Genomic DNA, 17,483 nt, shown 5'->3' with positions numbered 1-17,483 from the left:
CTTGGTATCAGTTGTGTTGAAAATTTTTAACTAGTTTGTTATTATGGTTATGATCTTGTCTCTGAATCACCCTGATGTCTGCTGAATCACGTACTGATAGTACAAAGACCTCGCACCAAATACTGCTTCAGCCTGCCTCCAGCCTTATGGCCTGTGAGTCCCTCCTCTGGGGCAGACCTCAGCGACATCGAAGGTTCAGTTCCACACTGCTGCAGCAAAGCAGATGTCGCAGTGAAGGAAGTCATGTTTCTTGGCTTTCCAGTGAGTGTGTAAGTTACGTTTACATATTAATGTAGTCTAAAGTGTGCAATACTACTATGTCCTTAAAAAACATGTACATACCTGAATTTTAAAATACTTTATTGCTAAAAAATGCTGAACTGTCATCTGAACCTTCAGTGATTGGTGATCTTTTTGCAGTAGTTATATCACAGGTCACTGATCGTATATCACTATATCAAATATAATAACAGTGAAAAAGTGTGAAATATTGTGAGGATTACCAAAATGTTTCACCGAGAAACAAAATGAGCAAATCCTGTTGGAAAAAGTGGTGCCAATAGACTTGCTTGATTCAGAGTTGTCACAAACTTTCAGTTTTTTAAAAACACAAATGCAGCACAATAAAACAAAGACGAATAAAACAAGGTCTGGCTGTACTTTTTTTTCCAATTAAGCCTTTTTTTAATTCTACCACACCCATAACAGAGTACTTTATAAACTTATTCAAAATTACAAAGCTAGTATGTCAAGGAACATGGATGAGAATTTAGATCTTTTTAATTAAAAGCCCATATATTCCTTTATAAAATTTTTATTTACAGATGCCTTTTTTATTTTTACCTTTTGCGCCATGCTGGTACTCACTAAAGGAAAATGGGAAATTCCTATCTGCCTAGGACTAGAACTCCTTTTTCTGGTGATTAAGTATGCTTGGTTATCATTGTAGAAAGTAAAACACCTATATATTCCAATTTGTGAATTTTGTCTTAGTTCAGACATGTTCCCAAGCAGCCAGAATTCCATGTCTCATTTTAAAATGGCAATGTTGTTCTAGACAGTTGGTAGACTGTCTGGTTTTTCTCTCTTTTCTCAGAGAAACATTTATAACAGTGGCCTTTGATTCTTTTTTAAAAGTGGTAAACATAATAGTGGGAACATAATCATAAGAAAATCACCAATAATTTAGTTTTAGGTGTTTCGTTTAATTTTGCTAGATATTAGGGGGTTCCTTGAGAAAATCACACATCATAAAATTTTCAATTCATCTACTTTTAAAGTGACGAACATAGAGACACTGTTTTGTAAAGGATACTGTTTAGACATTGATGTCAGCATTCTCTTCCGGATCACCAAGCAGTGATGTACCGGAGCTGGTCTCGTGAGCCTGGCCACGCACGTCTCTCCCCAGTGGTGCCGGCCTGACCACGTGGGGGCTCCTATGTGGTTTCATCTGAACAGCTGTCGGAACAGCATACACAAAAACTTTCAAAATATCACTTGAACAGAGCTCCACTTTACAATGAAGAATAAAGAACAGTTCTTGAAAATCATCTCAAAACATCAAGGAAAACAGAAAACTGATGCCCAGCGTCTTTGATGAGACTTGGAGACTCCTGCAGCCCCACTAGACAAGTATGTAGACTGAGAGCAGATGAAGGACCAAAGGAACAGGAGGCGACCTGAGAGGACAGGATGGTTGCACAAGGTGCCTGAGGATGAGGACGCCAGCTAGAAGAAGCCGGTAGTCCCACGGAGCCCTGCACTTAGGAGCTTAAGTGCCCTCAGAGGCAGCGCCGGACACGTGTGCAGGTGGAGAGTGAGCCTGGGCCCCAGGAGGGCGTCTTTGAAAGCCTCCGTGGAGCCCACCTGGGCCTCTGCAGGGACCACCCTACACAGCGACGTGACTAGAGATAACAGGAAGTAGGCTGAAAGAGTAAGCCGAGTTCTTTTAGCTCCAGAAAGCCAGGTGTAGATGAGACTTGAGGTGAAGCACAGAACTGAAGGCCGGGCTCTGTGACCGTTCCCACGGTCAGCAAGGAGACCTCGCTGAGGCCACGGCCCGCCTCTCCCCAGCACCTTCCCCCAGCCCAGCTGTCAGAGCCTCACCGCCTCAACATAGGGAATTGAAGTCTCTTTTATAGAAATAGCTCAGATAAAAGATTTGTAGATATAGGTGTATGAAAGTCCCCAGTTGTCTGTGATGGGTAATTTTATGTTAACTTGACTGGGCTCTGGTGCCCAGACATCTAGTCAGACGTTACTCTGGGTATTTCTGTGAGGGTGTGTAGGTGATGTTTACATTTAAACAGGTTGACTTCTGGTAAAGAAGTCTGTTCTCTGCACGTGGGTGGGCTTTGTCCAGTCAGTTGAAGGCCTCCCCTGAGCAAGAGGGAATCCCCAGCGGACAGCCTTCAGCTTCATCTGCAGCCTCAGCAAGTATTGATGCAAAGGTCTGCCCAGGCCTTAAGTAACCAGAGAGGTAAATTAATTCTAGTTTCATATGTTCCTCAGTATTCTAGGTAATTGATGCTTAACTATATTAACCACAATATAGGTTTAAAAAAAAAAGCTTATGGAAAAATTAATTAAATTTTTTATTTGTTTAAAAGCCAGCAGCAAAAGTGGACCAAGAAACCTTGACAGAAATGGTGAAACCTAGTATTGACTATATGCGCCACAAAAGATTCCGGTCTGGGAATTACCCGTCCTCACTGAGCAATGAGACGGACCGACTGGTGCACTGGTGCCACGGGGCTCCCGGCGTCATCCACATGCTCATGCAGGCGCACAAGGTCAGTGCCCGGGCCGCGCGCTTGGCTCCCGATGTGCAGATGGTGTGCACCACCGAGTGAGGTTTGGTCTCAGTAATCGCATTTGCTTGTAAACTAAAAACATTTTAGGGCTAACATTTCTACTAGTAAACAGAAAATCTTTCACTGTTCATCCCCACTATAGTTAGAGCTGTAAGTGTGTTTGTGTGTCTTAACCAGAATTATATTTATGTGTAAAAGAAAACCTAGATGACATAAGTATGAATAACCAGTAAGGTAGGAGGTAGCATTATAGCCACAGTGCTTTTTGTTTGACTTCACATCATTTCATTTCCTTCCTTGAATACACCTTTGTTGCAGGATGATGATTTGGGAACTTTTAAATCTGAATTTAAAATTATTATAAAATTATTTATAAAAGATGGACTTGGCATGCCAAATTTCACACATACAGGGTATTATTGGAAATTAGGCAGTGCCTTGACTTTACTGATGAACTGTAGTAGACTCTTGATCTGTCTGTGCACAGTGTTAAGAATACTGTTATTTCTCTCCTGGATTTAGAATTACCATGTAAATTGAAATTATCATATAAAATTGAGAAGCAATTTTACTTTTCTTTTTAATGCATCTTTGTAATAGTTGATGTTTGATTTCCCCTCCTATCGCTGCTACTCACATTTCACATAGGGTATACTCTTCTTGGTATGAACATGTATTATTTGAAATTATGTAATATTTTAGATGGTCTTGGAAGAAATGTCAAGATTTTTAATACTATTTCTGTGATGTATTAGGAATTTTGTTAATTGAAAGTGATTTCCTAACGGTTACGTTTGTGGACATTTGTGGACCTCATGGATGGAAGCTATTTTGATGAATAGCTCCAATCAGTGAGTTTCCGTGTTAGCTTGGATGGCGAAGAATCTGCCTGCAGTGCAGGAGACCTGGTTTTGATTACTGGGTTGAGAAGATCCTCTGGAGAAAGGAGTGGCTACCCACTCCAGTATTCTTGCCTAGAGAATCTCATGGACAGAGGAGCCTAGTGAACTACAGTCCATGGGGTTACAAAGAGCTGGACATGACTGAGCAACTAACACTTTCACTTTTCTACAATCAGTTCTTTATGGTAAATTATACATTATAGTAACAAAATCTTCCACCTTCTAACCACACATTTAAGCCTTTGGGCATTAGCAGTTTGTGCGGACTCAGCCACTAATGAACAAATACTAACATTGGTCAAATAAAGTTATATTTGAAAAAGTAAATATATTGCCCAAGAAAACCATGTAAGTCATAGCAAAGTGATATCAAAGTTATCCTTTGATTCGGGGTTAAATGTGTGAAAAAACCATACCTTCCCTTCCTGTACCCACAGTCCTGCTCTGTAATTTCCACTGTAGAACTATTAGAAATGCATCTTGATGGTCAACTCTTGACCTTAACTTTTCATCAGAAAATGTTTTCATATAAATTATTCCCTCAAATCTCATTTGTTAGTTGATTATTTCTAACATGGACTATCTTTCTTCTAGGTGGTGTTTGTCAGAATCACCTGGAGAGATTATTTTCAAACTATACTTTCTTTCCTTCTTCCTCTGGATTCTGGCACCTTCCTGATATCAAGCATCATTATAGACATACTAGTTTATCTCTTTGTTGTTCAGTTGTTTCTGGTTTTTTTACTACTATGATAAGCTATAGTGAACATTCTTGTACAGGTCTTTATTTGTAGACGTATGTTTGCATTTCTTTAGGGGCTGATAAATATGATAACTAAGAGTGGAATTGCTGGATCAGAAAGTGACTTGTTTAGTTTCATAAGACACTGCTAGAGCTTTTCTTAAAGGGCTGTACCATTTTTACATTCAGTCAGCAATATAAGAGAATTCCAGTTGCTGCACATCTCTGCCTACTCTTGGTGTTGAAAGTTATCTTCATTTCATTCTGGTTTTGATTTATGTTTTCGTGATGATTAATAATATCGAACAATTTTGCTTGTGCTCATGGGTTGTTTGTACAGTTGAACCTTTAGCAGCACAGGTTTGAGCTTTGTGGGGCCACATATTTGGATTTTTTTCAATATATACAGTACTGTGGTATAACACAGTCCACGATGGGTTGAATGAGGATACAGAATGGCATACAGATGGGTCCCACTGTAAAGTTATATAAGGATTTTCAACTGGGTGGGGGCTAGTACCCCAGCCCCCATATTGTTTAAAGGTTAATTGTATATTTTTGTTAAGTGTCTATTCATATCTTTTCCCCACATTGTTTTATTTATTTTTTATCTTTTTATTATTGAGTTATAAAAATTCTTCCTATGTTCTGGTTGTAAGTCCTTTCACAGATATGTTTTGGAAATAACTTCTCTCAGTCTGTAGTCAGCCTAACTTAGTATTCTGTATGGTATCTTTTAATGAATCCAGTTTTAAATTCTGATGAAGTCTACCTTATCAGTGTTTTGTTTTCTTTTTTTTAATGGCAACTACTTTCTAAATCTTGTCTAAGAAATTTTACTCACTCCCAGGTTATACAGACAGTATTCTCCTACATTCTTCATGGATTTAGATTTTATATTTAGAATTGTCTCAAATTAAGTTTTATATGCTTTATGAAGGACTGAGGCTCTTTTTCTCACTGTAGGAGTGTTTGATTGTTCCCACATTGTTTGTTGCAGACTTATTTCCCCAATTGATTGATTTGGTACCCATAGAGGCACTAGTTCAAAGATCAAATTACCCAGTAAGCATAAATTTATATCTGGGCTCTCTATTCTGTTATTTTGGCCTCTTTATCTGTCACCATGATACCATATTGTTTGGATTACGCTATCTTTAAGCTTTGAAATCAGGTAATTTAAGACTTCAGCTTTGTTTTTCTTTTTCAGAATTGTTTTAAATATCCTAGATCCTTTGCATTTAAATATAAAATTCAGATATCAGTTTATCAACCTCTGCAAAAGAGGCCTATTGGGATTATGACTGAGACTGCAGTCAATTTATAGATCATTTTGGTAGATTTGATATCGATTTTGAGTGATCCTATCCACAAATATGGTTTCCACTGTTTGTATTTTCTTTCATTTATGTCAGCAATGTTTTATAGTTTTTGATGTCTTTATATTTAAATTGTGTCTCTTCATAGTTGGGCCTTGTCTAGCAATGCAATTTTAATGATCTCAGCCTTTAATCTGAAAGTTTGGTTTAACAATATTTACATGCTTGGGTTTAGCTCTGCCATTTTCCCATAGGTTTCTATTGGCTACATCTTGGGACTTTTTTTTCCTCCTTTGTGTTTTCTTTCTTCCATTTTAGGGAGGTAGGAGAGATTAATTGGATTTTTTTCTGGAATTCCATATTAACTTCTCTGTTGACTCTGTAGTTATATCTGTTTGCACATTTTTTTCAGTTCAGTCGCTCAGTCATGTCCGACTCCTTGCAACCCCATGGACTGCAGCACACCAGGCTTCCCTGCCCATCACCAACTCCCGGAGTTTACTCAAACTCATGTCCATTAAGTCGGTGATGCCATCCAGCCATCGCATCCTCTGTCGTCCCCTTCTTCTCCCACCTTCAATCTTTCCCAGCATCAGGGTCTTTTCTAATGAGTCAGTTCCTCACATCAGGTGGTCAAAGTATTGGAGTTTCAGCTTCAGCATCAGTCCTTCCAATGAATATTCAGGACTGATTTTCTTTAGGATGGACTGGTTGGATCTCCTTGCAGTCCAAGGGACTCTGAAGAGTCTTCTCCAACACCACAGTTCAAAAGCATCAATTCTTCAGCGCTCAGCTTTCTTTATAGTCCAACTCTCACATCCATACATGACTACTGGAAAAACCATAGCCTTGACTAGATGGACCTTTGTTGGCAATGTAATGTCTCTGCTTTTTAATATGCTATCTAGGTTGGTCATAGCTTTTCTTCCAAGGAGTAAGTGTCTTTTAATTTCATGGCTGCAGTCACCATCTGCAGTGATTTTGGAGCCCCCAAAAAATAAAGTCTGCCACTGTTTCTCCATCTATTTGCCATGAAGTGATGGGACCGGATGCCATGATCTTAGTTTTCTGAATGTTGAGCTTTAAGCCAACTTTTTCACTCTCCTCTTTACCTTTCATCAAGAGGCTCTTCAGTTTTTCTTCACTTTCTGCCATAAGGGTGGTGTCATCTGCATATCTGAGGTTATTGATATTTCTCCCAGCAGTCTTGATTCCAGCTTGTGCTTCATCCAGCCCAGCATTTCTCATGATATACTCTGCATATAAGTTAAATAAGCAGGGTGACAATATACAGCCTTGACGTACTCCTTTTCCTGATTTGGAACCAGTCTGTTGTTCCATGTCCAGTTCTAACTGTTGCTTCCTGATGAGAGAGTCATTTCCTAGGCAGGTTGATAAGTCTAGGGGTCCCCAAGGAGAGAGGGGTCTGGAATTCTCAAGGAGGAAGAAAGGACAAACTTTTTTTCCCTCTACATTCCTTAGGATTATATAACAATAATGTATCCTGCCTGAGGACAGTCTCTGGATTAAACCTTCTGGCTAATCCTGTTATCTTAAAATGTAAATTATGGGAGTAGGTCTGGTGAGGTCTTTACAACTTCCAGACATTCTTTTGATTCATTGGAGAGTATTTAACTCCATAGCTAACACTAGCAAGGGGGTATTCTTTCTGCTGGCTTCTAATGCCTATGTCAAAAGCTTTCTCTATCTCCTTTATACTTTAATAACGCTTTATTACAAAGCTCTGAGCGATCAAGCCTGTCTCTGGCCCCAGATTGAATTCTCCTCCTCCGGAGGCCAAGAATCCCGGTGTCTTTTTGTGGTTCAGCAACAACCTTTCACTGACCTGCATACAGATTTCTCAAGAGGCAGGTCAGGTGGTCTGGTATGCCTATCTTTCAGAATTTTCCACAGCTTGTGATGATCCACACAGGCGAAGGCTTTATAATAGTCAATAAAGCAGAAATAGATGTTTTTCTGGAACTCTCTTGCTTTTTCAATGATCCAGCGGATGTTGGCAATTTGATCTCTGGTTCCTCTGCCTTTTCTAAAACCAGCTTGAACATCTGGAAGTTCACAGTTCACATATTGCTGAAGCCTGGCTTGGAGAATTTTGAGCATTACTTTACTAGCATGTTTTTTGCTGACTGTATAGAGCTTCTCCATCTTTGGCTGCAAAGAATATGATCAATCTGATTTTGGTGTTGACCATCTGGTGATGTCCATGTGTAGAGTCTTCTCTTGTGTTGATGGAGAAGCTCTATACGTCAGCAAAAACAAGACCAGAAGCTGACTGGCTCAGATCATGAGCTCCTTATTGCCAAATCCAGACTTAAACTGAAGAGGGTAGGGATAACCACTAGACCATTCAGGTATGACCTAAATCAAATCCCTTATGAATATACAGTGGAAGTGAGAAATAGATTTAAGGGACTAGATCTGATAGACAGAGAGCCTGATGAACTATGGACAGAGGTTCGTGACATTGTACAGGAGACAGGGATCAAGACCATCCCCATGGAAAAGAAATGCAAAAAGGCAAAATGGTTGTCTGAGGAGGCCTTACAAATAGCTGTGAAAAGAAGAGAAGTGAAAAGCAAAGGAGAAAAGGAAAGATATTCCCATTTGAATGCAGAGTTCCAAAGAATAGCCAGGAGAGATAAGAAAGCCTTCCTCAGTGATCAGTGCAAAGAAATAGAGGAAAACAACAGAATGGGAAAGACTAGAGATCTCTTCAAGAAAATTAGAGATACCAAGGGAACATTTCATGCAAAAATGGGCTCAATAAAGGACAGAAATGGTATGGACCTAACAGAGACAGCAGAAGATATTAAGAAGAGGTGGCAAGAATACACAGAAGAACTGTACAAAAAAGATTTTAACGACCCAGATAATCACAATGGTGTGATCACTCACCTACAGCCAGACATCCTGGAATGTGAAGTCAAGTGGGCCTTAGAAAGCATCACTACGAACAAAGCTAGTGGATCTGATGGAATTCCAGTTGAGCTATTTCATATCCTGAAAGGTGATGCTGTGAAAGTGCTGCACTCAATATGTCAGCAAATTTGGAAAACTCAGCAGTGGCCACAGGACTGGAAAAGGTCCGTTTTCATTCCAATCCCTAAGAAAGGCAATCCCAAAGAATGATGAAACTACCGCACAGTTGCACTCATCTCACACGCTAGTAAAGTAATGCTCAAAATTCTCCAAACCAGGCTTCAGTAATATGTGAACCGAGAACTTCCAGATGTTCAAGCTGGATTTAGAAAAGGCAGAGGAACCAGAGATCAAATTGCCAATATCCGCTGGATCACCGAAAAAGCAAGAGAGTTCCAAAAAAAATCTATTTCTGCTTTATTGACTACGCCAAAGCCTTTGACTGTGTGGATCACAATAAACTGTGGAAAACTCTGAAGGAGATGGGAATACCAGACCACCTGACCTGTCTCTTGAGAAACCTGTATGCAGGTCAGGAAGTAACAGTTAGAACTGGACATAGACCAACAGACTGGTTCCAAATAGGAAAAGGAGTACATCAAGGCTTTATATTGTCACCCTGCTTATTTAACTTATATGCAGAATACATCATGAGAAATGCTGGGCTGGAAGAAGCACAAGCTGGAATCAAGATTTCCAGAAAAAATATCAATAACCTCAGATATGCAGATGACACCACCCTTATGGCAGAAAGTGAAGAAGAACTAAAGAGCCTCTTGATGAAAGGTAAAGAGGAGAGTGAAAACATTGGCTTAAAGCTCAATGTTCAGAAAACTTAGATCATCGCATCTGGTCCCATCACCTCATGGGAAATAGATGAGGAGACAGTGGAAACAGTGTCAGACTTTATTTTGGGGGGCTCCAAAATCACTGCAGATGGTGACTGTAGCCATGAAATTAAAAGACGCTACTCCTTGGAAGGAAAGTTATGGCCAACCTAGACAGCATATTAAAAAGCAGAGACATTACTTTGCTAACAAAGGTCCGTCTTGTCAAGGCTATGGTTTTCCAGTGGTCATGTATGGATGTGAGAGTTGGACTGTGAAGAAAGCTGAGTGCCAAAGAATTGATGCTTTTGAACTGTGGTGTTGGAGAAGACTCTTGAGAGTCCCTTGGACTGCAAGGAGATCCAACCAGTCCATCCTGAAGGAGATAAGTCCTGGGTGTTCATTGGAAGGACTGATGCTGAAGCTGAAACTCCAATACTTTGGTCACCTCATGTGAAGAGTTGACTCATTGGAAAAGACCCTGATGCTGGGAGGGATTGGGGGCAGGAGGAGAAGGGGACGACAGAGAATGAGATGGCTGGATGGCATCACCGACTTGATGGGCATGAGTTTGAGTAAACTCCGGGAGTTTGTGATGGACAGGGAGGCCTGGCATGCTGATGTACATGGGGTCACAAAGAGTTGTACACGACTGAGCGACTGAACTGAACTGAACTTACTAGCATGTGAGATGAGTGCAATTATTGGCAGTTTGATCATTCTTTGGCATTGCCTTTCTTTGGGATTGGAATGAAAACAGACATTTTCCAGTCCCGTGGCCACTGCTGAGTTTTCCAAATTTGCTGGCATATTGAGTGCAACACTTTCACAGCATCATCTTTTAGGATTTGAAATAGCTCAACTGAAATTCCATCACCCCCGCTAGCTTTTTTCAGAGTGATGCTTCCTAAGACCCACTTACTTGACTTCACATTCCAGGATGTCTGACTCTAGGTGAGTGATCATACCATCTGGGTCATGAAGATCTTTTTTGTACAGTTCTTCTGTATATTCTTGCCACCTCTTTGTAATATCTTCTGCTTTTGTTAGGTCCCTACCATTTCTGTCCTTCATTGAGCCCATCTTTGCATGAAATGTTCCCTGGGTGTCTCTAATTTTCTTGAAGATATCTCCAGTCTTTCCCATTCTGTTCTTTTCCTCTATTTCTTTGCAATGATCACTGAGGAAGGCTTTCTATCTCTCCTTGCTATTCTTTGGAACTCAGCTTTCAAGTGGGTGTATCTTTCCTTTTCTCCTTTGTTTTTTGCTTCTCTTCTTCTTACAGCTATTTGTAAGGCCTCCTTAGACAGCCATTTTGCTTTTTTGCATTTCTTTTTCTTGGGAATGATCTTGCTCCCTGCCTCCTGTACAATGTCACAAACCTCCGTCCATAGTTCATCAGGCACTCTATCAGATCTAGTCCCTTTAATCTATTTCTCACTTCCACTGTATGAACATTAGGGATTTGACTTAGGTCATACCTGAGTGGTCTAGTGGTTTTCCCTACTTTCTTCAATTTAGTCTGAATTTTGCAATAAGTAGTTCATGATCTGAGCCAGTCAGCTCCTGGTCTTGTTTTTGCTGACTGTATAGAGCTTCTCCATCTTTGGCTGCAAAGAATATAATCAATCTGATTTTGGTGTTGACCATCTGGTGATGTCCATGTGTAGAGTCTTCTCTTGTGTTGTTGGAAGAGGGTGTTTACTATGACCAGTGCATTCTCTTGGCAAAACTCTATTAGCCTTTGCCCTGCTTCATTCTGTTTTCCAAGGCCAAACTTGCCTGTTTCTCCAGGTGTTTCTTGACTTCCTTCTTTTGCATTCCAGTCCCCTATAATGAAAAAGACATCTTTTTGGGGTGTTAGTTCTAGGTTATCTTGTAAGTCTTCATAGAACCATTCAACTTCAACTTCTTCAGCATTACTGGTCGGGGCATAGACTTGGATTACTGTGATATTAAATGGTTTGCCTTGGAAATGAACAGAGATCATTCTGTCATTTTTGAGATTGCATCCAAGTACTGCATTTCGGACTCTTGTTGACTATGATGAAGAATCCCTTCTATGGGATTCTTGCCCACAGTAGTAGATATAATGGTCATCTGGGTTAAATTCACCTGTTCCATTCCATTTTAGTTCGCTGATTCCTAAAATGTCAACGTTCACTCTTGCCATCTCCTGTTTGACCACTTCCAATTTGCCTTGATTCATGGACTTAACATTCCAGGTTCCTATGCAATATTGCTCTTTACAGCATTGGACCTTGCTTCCATCACCAGTCACATCCACAACTGGGTGTTGTTTTTGCTTTGGCTCCATCCCTTCATTCTTTCTGGAGTTATTTCTCCACTGATCTCCAGTAGCATACTGGGCACCTGCCGACCTGGGGAGTTCCTCTTTCAGTGTCCTATCATTTTGCCTTTTCATACTGTTCATGGGGTTCTCAAGGCAAGAATACTGAAGTGGTTTACCATTCCCTTCTCCAGTGGACCACATTTTGTCAGAACTCTCCACCATGATCCATCTGTCTTGGGTGACCCTACACAGCATGGTAATAGTTTCATTTAGTTAGACAAAGCTGTGATACATGTGATTAGATTGGTTGTTTTTTTGTGATTGTGGTTTTCAGTCTGTCTGCCATTGATGGAGAAGGACAAGAGGCTTATGGAAGGTTCCTGATGGGATAGACCGACTGAGGGGGAAACTGGGTCTTGTTCTGAGGGGTGGGGCCATGCTCAGTGAATCCAACCCAATTTTCTGTTGACGGCTGGAGCTGTGTTCCCTCCCTGCTATTCCCTCCCTGCTGATTGGGACCAGTCTATGGTGGAGTGACTTCCCTGGTGGCTCAGATGTAGGAGATGCAGGTTTAATCCCTGGGTTGGGAAGATCTCCTGGAAAAGGAAACCCACTCCAATATTCTTGCCTGGAAAATCCCATGGACACAGGAGACTGGTAGGCTACAGTCCATGGCGTCGCAAAGAGTCGGACAGAACTGAACGGCTTCACTTTTACTTCAAACTATGGTGGAGGTAATGAAGATAATGGTGACCTCCTTCACAAAGGTCCCATGCATGCACTGCTACACTCAGTGCCCCCAACCCTGCAGCAGGCCACCACCAACCCACGCCTCTGCTGGAGACTCCTGGACACTCACGGGCAAGTCTGGGTCAGTCTCTTGTGGGGTCACTGCTCCTTTCTCCTGGGTCCTGGTGCACAAGGTTCTGTTTGTGCCCTCCAAGAGTCTATTTCCCAGTCCTGTGTAAGTTCTGGCAGCTCTATGGTGGGGTTAATGGTGACCTCCTCCAAGAGGGCTTATGCCACACCCAAGTCTGCTGCACCCAGAGCCTCTGTCCCTGTGACAGTCCGCTGCTGACCCGAACCTCCACAGGAGATGCTCAAACACAGTTCTGTCTCAGTCTCTGTGGGTTCCCTGGGTCCTGGTGCACACAAGGTTTGTTTGTTTCTCTGGCAGGAATGGGGTTTGATTCTAAATGCAAATTCGCCCCTCCTACCATCTTGCTGGGGCTTCTCCTTTGCCCTTGGACGTGGGGTATCTCCTCACAGCCGCTCCAGTGCCTACCGTCTTACTGGGAATTCTCTGACCTTGGACGAGGGGTATCTCCTCTCGGCCGGTCCAGCAAAGCGCAGCTGCAGCTCCTGACCTTGGACGTGCAGTATCTCTTCTCGGCCGCTCACTGCTCATTTTTCAGTGGTTGCTAAATATTTCAGTATAGAAATTGCAGTATACATCCTTAACTTTTCAGTCTCCTTAGAGTTAGCATTGTACATTTCACATAAAAAAGAAGAAAGTAGTAAGTGCCAAGTTCTCTTGACTGCGGTTCTGTATATCTTTATTACATCTGTCAGTTGTATAAATCAAAAAATGTTATAAACCAGTGTTACAATTTTTAGTTTTATGATTTTTGCTTTTTAAATAGTATTCTAAAGAAATTAAGACAAAGAAGATGGTCTTTGATATTTATTTGTATATTTGTTCTTTATAGCGCTCTTCATTCCTTCTTGAAGATCCAGATCTCTGTTTATCATTTCCTTCAGGCTGAAGAGCTTCCTTTAGCATTTCTTATAGTTAGTTTGGTAACAAGACATTGATTATCAGTTGTTACTTATCACTTGTCTTTATTTCACCTTCATTCTTTTTTTTTTAATGGAAAGTAAAGGACAGTATATTTTAATTGTAGCGTATACTTTTGGATCCCAACATGTTGCTAAATGTCTCAGGCCCTGCCTCAGGTACAGGCACCAGGTTGTTCCGCCTGGAACCACACACTTGGATGCACCAGCTGGAACTCCCTTGACCTGGCTTTGGCTTATTCAGCAGATTACTTAGGACAGTGTGATCCATTGTCAAAGAGGTGATTCTTGCAAGGAGTGCATGTCTGGCAAACAGCCTTCAGTTTGTTGATTGTTGTGGTGGTTGTGGTAACAAAGATTTTTGTATCTTTTTCCTGATTTAAGGAAATTTCTTGCAGTTCTTTGTTTATAATGATGTATGGTTCTTGACATCCAAATGAACCAATAAAATTCTAACAGTAGAATTCCTACTGTTTCATATTCCTGTGGCACTAGTGTGTGGGTATTTTGTACCAAATTGCTTTATAGATTTCAAGGTGAGCTTGACATTTTGGGAGTACTGGTTCATCTATGTTACATACCAGGGAACTTTTCCTAATATAGGTGAACATTTTGGTTATTTCCTGGTTGTTCCAACAGTGGTCATTTTCATGGGCAAAATCTGAAGCCATCCCTCTGGGTGGTGCTTCAGTCTTCCTTCTACATCTTGTGGTGATTTGTGAAGAATGCTCCCCTTATCATAAACATTTAAATCAATTCTGTGGACATTTCTTTATTATTCCAAAAACTGCAGAGAACAGGGATTTTGTAATAACTCATCCAGAAATTTCCTATGACTTTAAGAATGCCTAACAATAAGACTCAGCAGTAAAGAATCTACCTGCCAATGCAGGAGATGCAGGAGATGTGGGTTCAATCCCTGGGTCAGGAAGATCCCTGGAGGAGGAAATAGCAACCCACTCCAGTACATTCTTGCCTGAAGAATCCCATGGACAGAGGAACCTAGTGGGCTACAGTCCATGGGGTTGCAAAGAGTCGGACATGAATTAACGACTGAGCACGCACAACAATAAGCAAAAGCAGTGATGGAGATGAATACCGCTCTATACTTGGGAAAACTCAATTCTTCTGCCCCATCAAATTGGCTGCTAAGTGGAAGATGTTAAAAAAAAAACAAAAACTGAAGTTGCTTTTTTTTATTGTTATGGGATTCCATCTCTCCAAGACTTACAATGAAAATGCCTCTTAGGAATTATTTTTTTAATTAACTAGTGAAATACTATACATTAATAAAGTAAGTATTATTTCTGGAAGAGGTCTTAGTAAATAAATCACCTGAAACTTCACTTCTTAAAAAAAAAGTTAACTAGTTTTATTAACTTTGTGTCATGTTTGTTTCTTGGCAAGTCCAAACCTTGTCACCAATCCAGCTTCACTGAAAATGAGCTCATATTTTTACCTTTTTTTGTATTTTCCTTAAAGTCTTTAATTTTAATAGTTGAAACCATTTTGAAGAAGATAAACAAAATATATGATAAAAAGATGAAAGCTTTAAGAAGAAAGGGAAAAGCCTTCATTTCCTTGGAGCAGATATTGTTATTTGGTGTTTGTGAGGGAATGATAAACACCATGGCAATAAGACAAATAATGATTTGCACCCCACAAGCTGTTCCATATAGTCATATATTAAACCATAAAAGAAAAAAAATCAACCCAGTTTTCCCTTGGAAAAGGGAGTAATATCAGAATGTTATAGCTCAATGGGAAAGCTCACAAGATACTAAAAACTTCTGAATTTTATTTCATACCTTGAAATCCACAGCAGGGTTCTAAAGAGGAGAGAGAGGAGCAAGGTCTCAGTGACCAGGTCTGAAGGAGGGAGAGAGTATGTTCTAGTCCAGTGGCTCGAAAGAGTTAGCTTCACTCTGAGGAGGATTAGACATGAAACGGTGTGGTCTCAGAGGACTCTGGAGCCACTCGCGCCTTCTGTTCACTCTTGCTTATTTATTTTTTTTAATTGGAGTATAGTTGAACAGTATGAAAAGGCAAAGAGATATGACACTGAAAGTTTAGCCTCCTAGGTCAGTAGGTGTCCAATGGGGCAAGAGCAGAGAAAAGCTCCAAAAAGATTGAAGAGGGTGAGCCAAAGCAGAAACGACACCTGGTTGTGATGTGTCTGGTGGTGAAAGTAAAGTAAGATGTGTAAGGAACAATATTGCATAGGAATAGGTCCATGAATCAAGATAAATTGGATGTGGTCAAACAGGAGATGGCAAGAGTGAACATTGACATTTTAGGAATCAGTGAACTAAAATGGACAGGAATGGGCAAATTTAATTCAGATGACCATTGTATCTACTACTGTGGGCAAGAATCCCTTAGAAGAAATGGAGTAGCCCTCATAGTCAACAAAAGAGTCTGAAATGCAGTCCTTGGGTATAATCTCAAAAACAACAGAATGAACTTGGTTCATTTCTAAGGCAAACCATTCAACTTCATAGTAATCCAAGTCTGTGCCCCAACCACTAATGCTGAAGAAACTGAACTTGGAATGATTCTCTGAAGACCCACAAGGCCTTCTGGAACTAACACCAAAAAAAAAGATGTCCTTTTCATCATAGGGGACTAGAATGCAAAAGCTGGAAGTCAAGAGATAGCCTGGAGTAACAGGCAAGTGTGGCCTTGAAATACAAAATGAAGCAGGGCAAAGGCTCACAGTTTTGCCAAGAGAACACACTGGTCATAGCAAACACCCTCTTCCAACAATAGAAGAGACGACTCTACATCTGGACATCATCAGTACCAAAATCAGATTGATTATATTCTTTGCAGCCAAAGATGGAGAAGCTCTACACAGTCTGCAAAAACAAGACCTGGAGCTAACTGTGGATCAGACCATCAGTTCCTTATTGCAAAATACAAGAAAGTAGGGAAAACCATGAGGCCATTCATGTATGACCTAAATCAAATCCCTTATGATTATACAGTGGAGGTGATGAATAGATTCAAGGGATTAGATCTGGTAGACAGAATGCCTAAAGAACTATGGATGGAGGTTCATGGCGTTGTACAGGAGGTAGTGACCAAAACCATCCCCAAGAAAAGAAATGTAACAGCAAGACAAAGTGGTAGTCTGAGGACACCTTGCAAATAGCTGAGAAAAGAAGAAAAGCAAAAGGCAAAGGAAAGGGAAAGATACACCCAACTGAATGCAGAGTTCTAGAGAATAGCACGGAGAGATGAGAAAGCCTTCCTCAGTGATCTTTGCAAAGAAATAGAGGAAAACAATAGAATGGGAAAGAATAGAGATCTCTTCAAGAAAATTAGAGATACCCAGGGAACATTTCATGCAAAGATGGGCACAATAAAGGACAGAAACAGTAAGGACCTAACAGAAGCAGAAGATATTAAGAAGAGGCGGCAAGAATACACAGAAGAACTATACAAAAAAGATCTTAATGACCCAGATAACCATGATGGTGTGATCACTCACCTAGAGCCAGACATCCTGGAGTGCGAAGTCAAGTGGGTCTTAGAAGCATTCCTATGAGCAAAGCTAGAGGAGGTGATGGAATTCCAGCTGAGCTGTTTCAGATCCTAAAAGATGATGCTGTGAAAGTGTTGCACTCAATATGCCAGCAAATTTGGAAAACTCAGCAGTGGCCACATGACTAGAAAAGGTCAGTTTTCATTCCAATCCCAATGAAAGGCAAGGCCAAAGAATATTAAAATCACTACAGTAGCACTCATTTCACATGCTATAAGGTAATCCTCAAAATCTTCCAAGCTAGGCTTCAGGAGTACGTGAATTGAGAACTTTCAGATATACAAGCTGAATTTAGAAAAG

The 17,483-nt window shown here is 40.6% G+C and overlaps 1 protein-coding gene across 1 annotated transcript in view; it reads left to right on the top strand.

Annotated features, from left to right (window-relative positions):
• Positions 1-17,483, top strand: part of LANCL2 (LanC like glutathione S-transferase 2) — a 95,272-nt gene that overhangs the window by 63,317 nt on the left and 14,472 nt on the right. The window contains exon 6 of the mRNA XM_070462896.1: positions 2,613-2,795. Coding sequence (XP_070318997.1) covers positions 2,613-2,795 — 183 coding nt within the window. The remainder of the gene's footprint in view (positions 1-2,612; positions 2,796-17,483) is intronic.

The sequence above is a fragment of the Odocoileus virginianus genome, unplaced genomic scaffold, assembly GCF_023699985.2.
Source record: "Odocoileus virginianus isolate 20LAN1187 ecotype Illinois unplaced genomic scaffold, Ovbor_1.2 Unplaced_Scaffold_17, whole genome shotgun sequence".
NCBI lineage: Eukaryota > Metazoa > Chordata > Mammalia > Artiodactyla > Cervidae > Odocoileus > Odocoileus virginianus.
The sequence above is the reverse complement of the archived record's forward strand: the minus strand, read 5'-3'. Positions and strand labels throughout refer to the sequence as shown.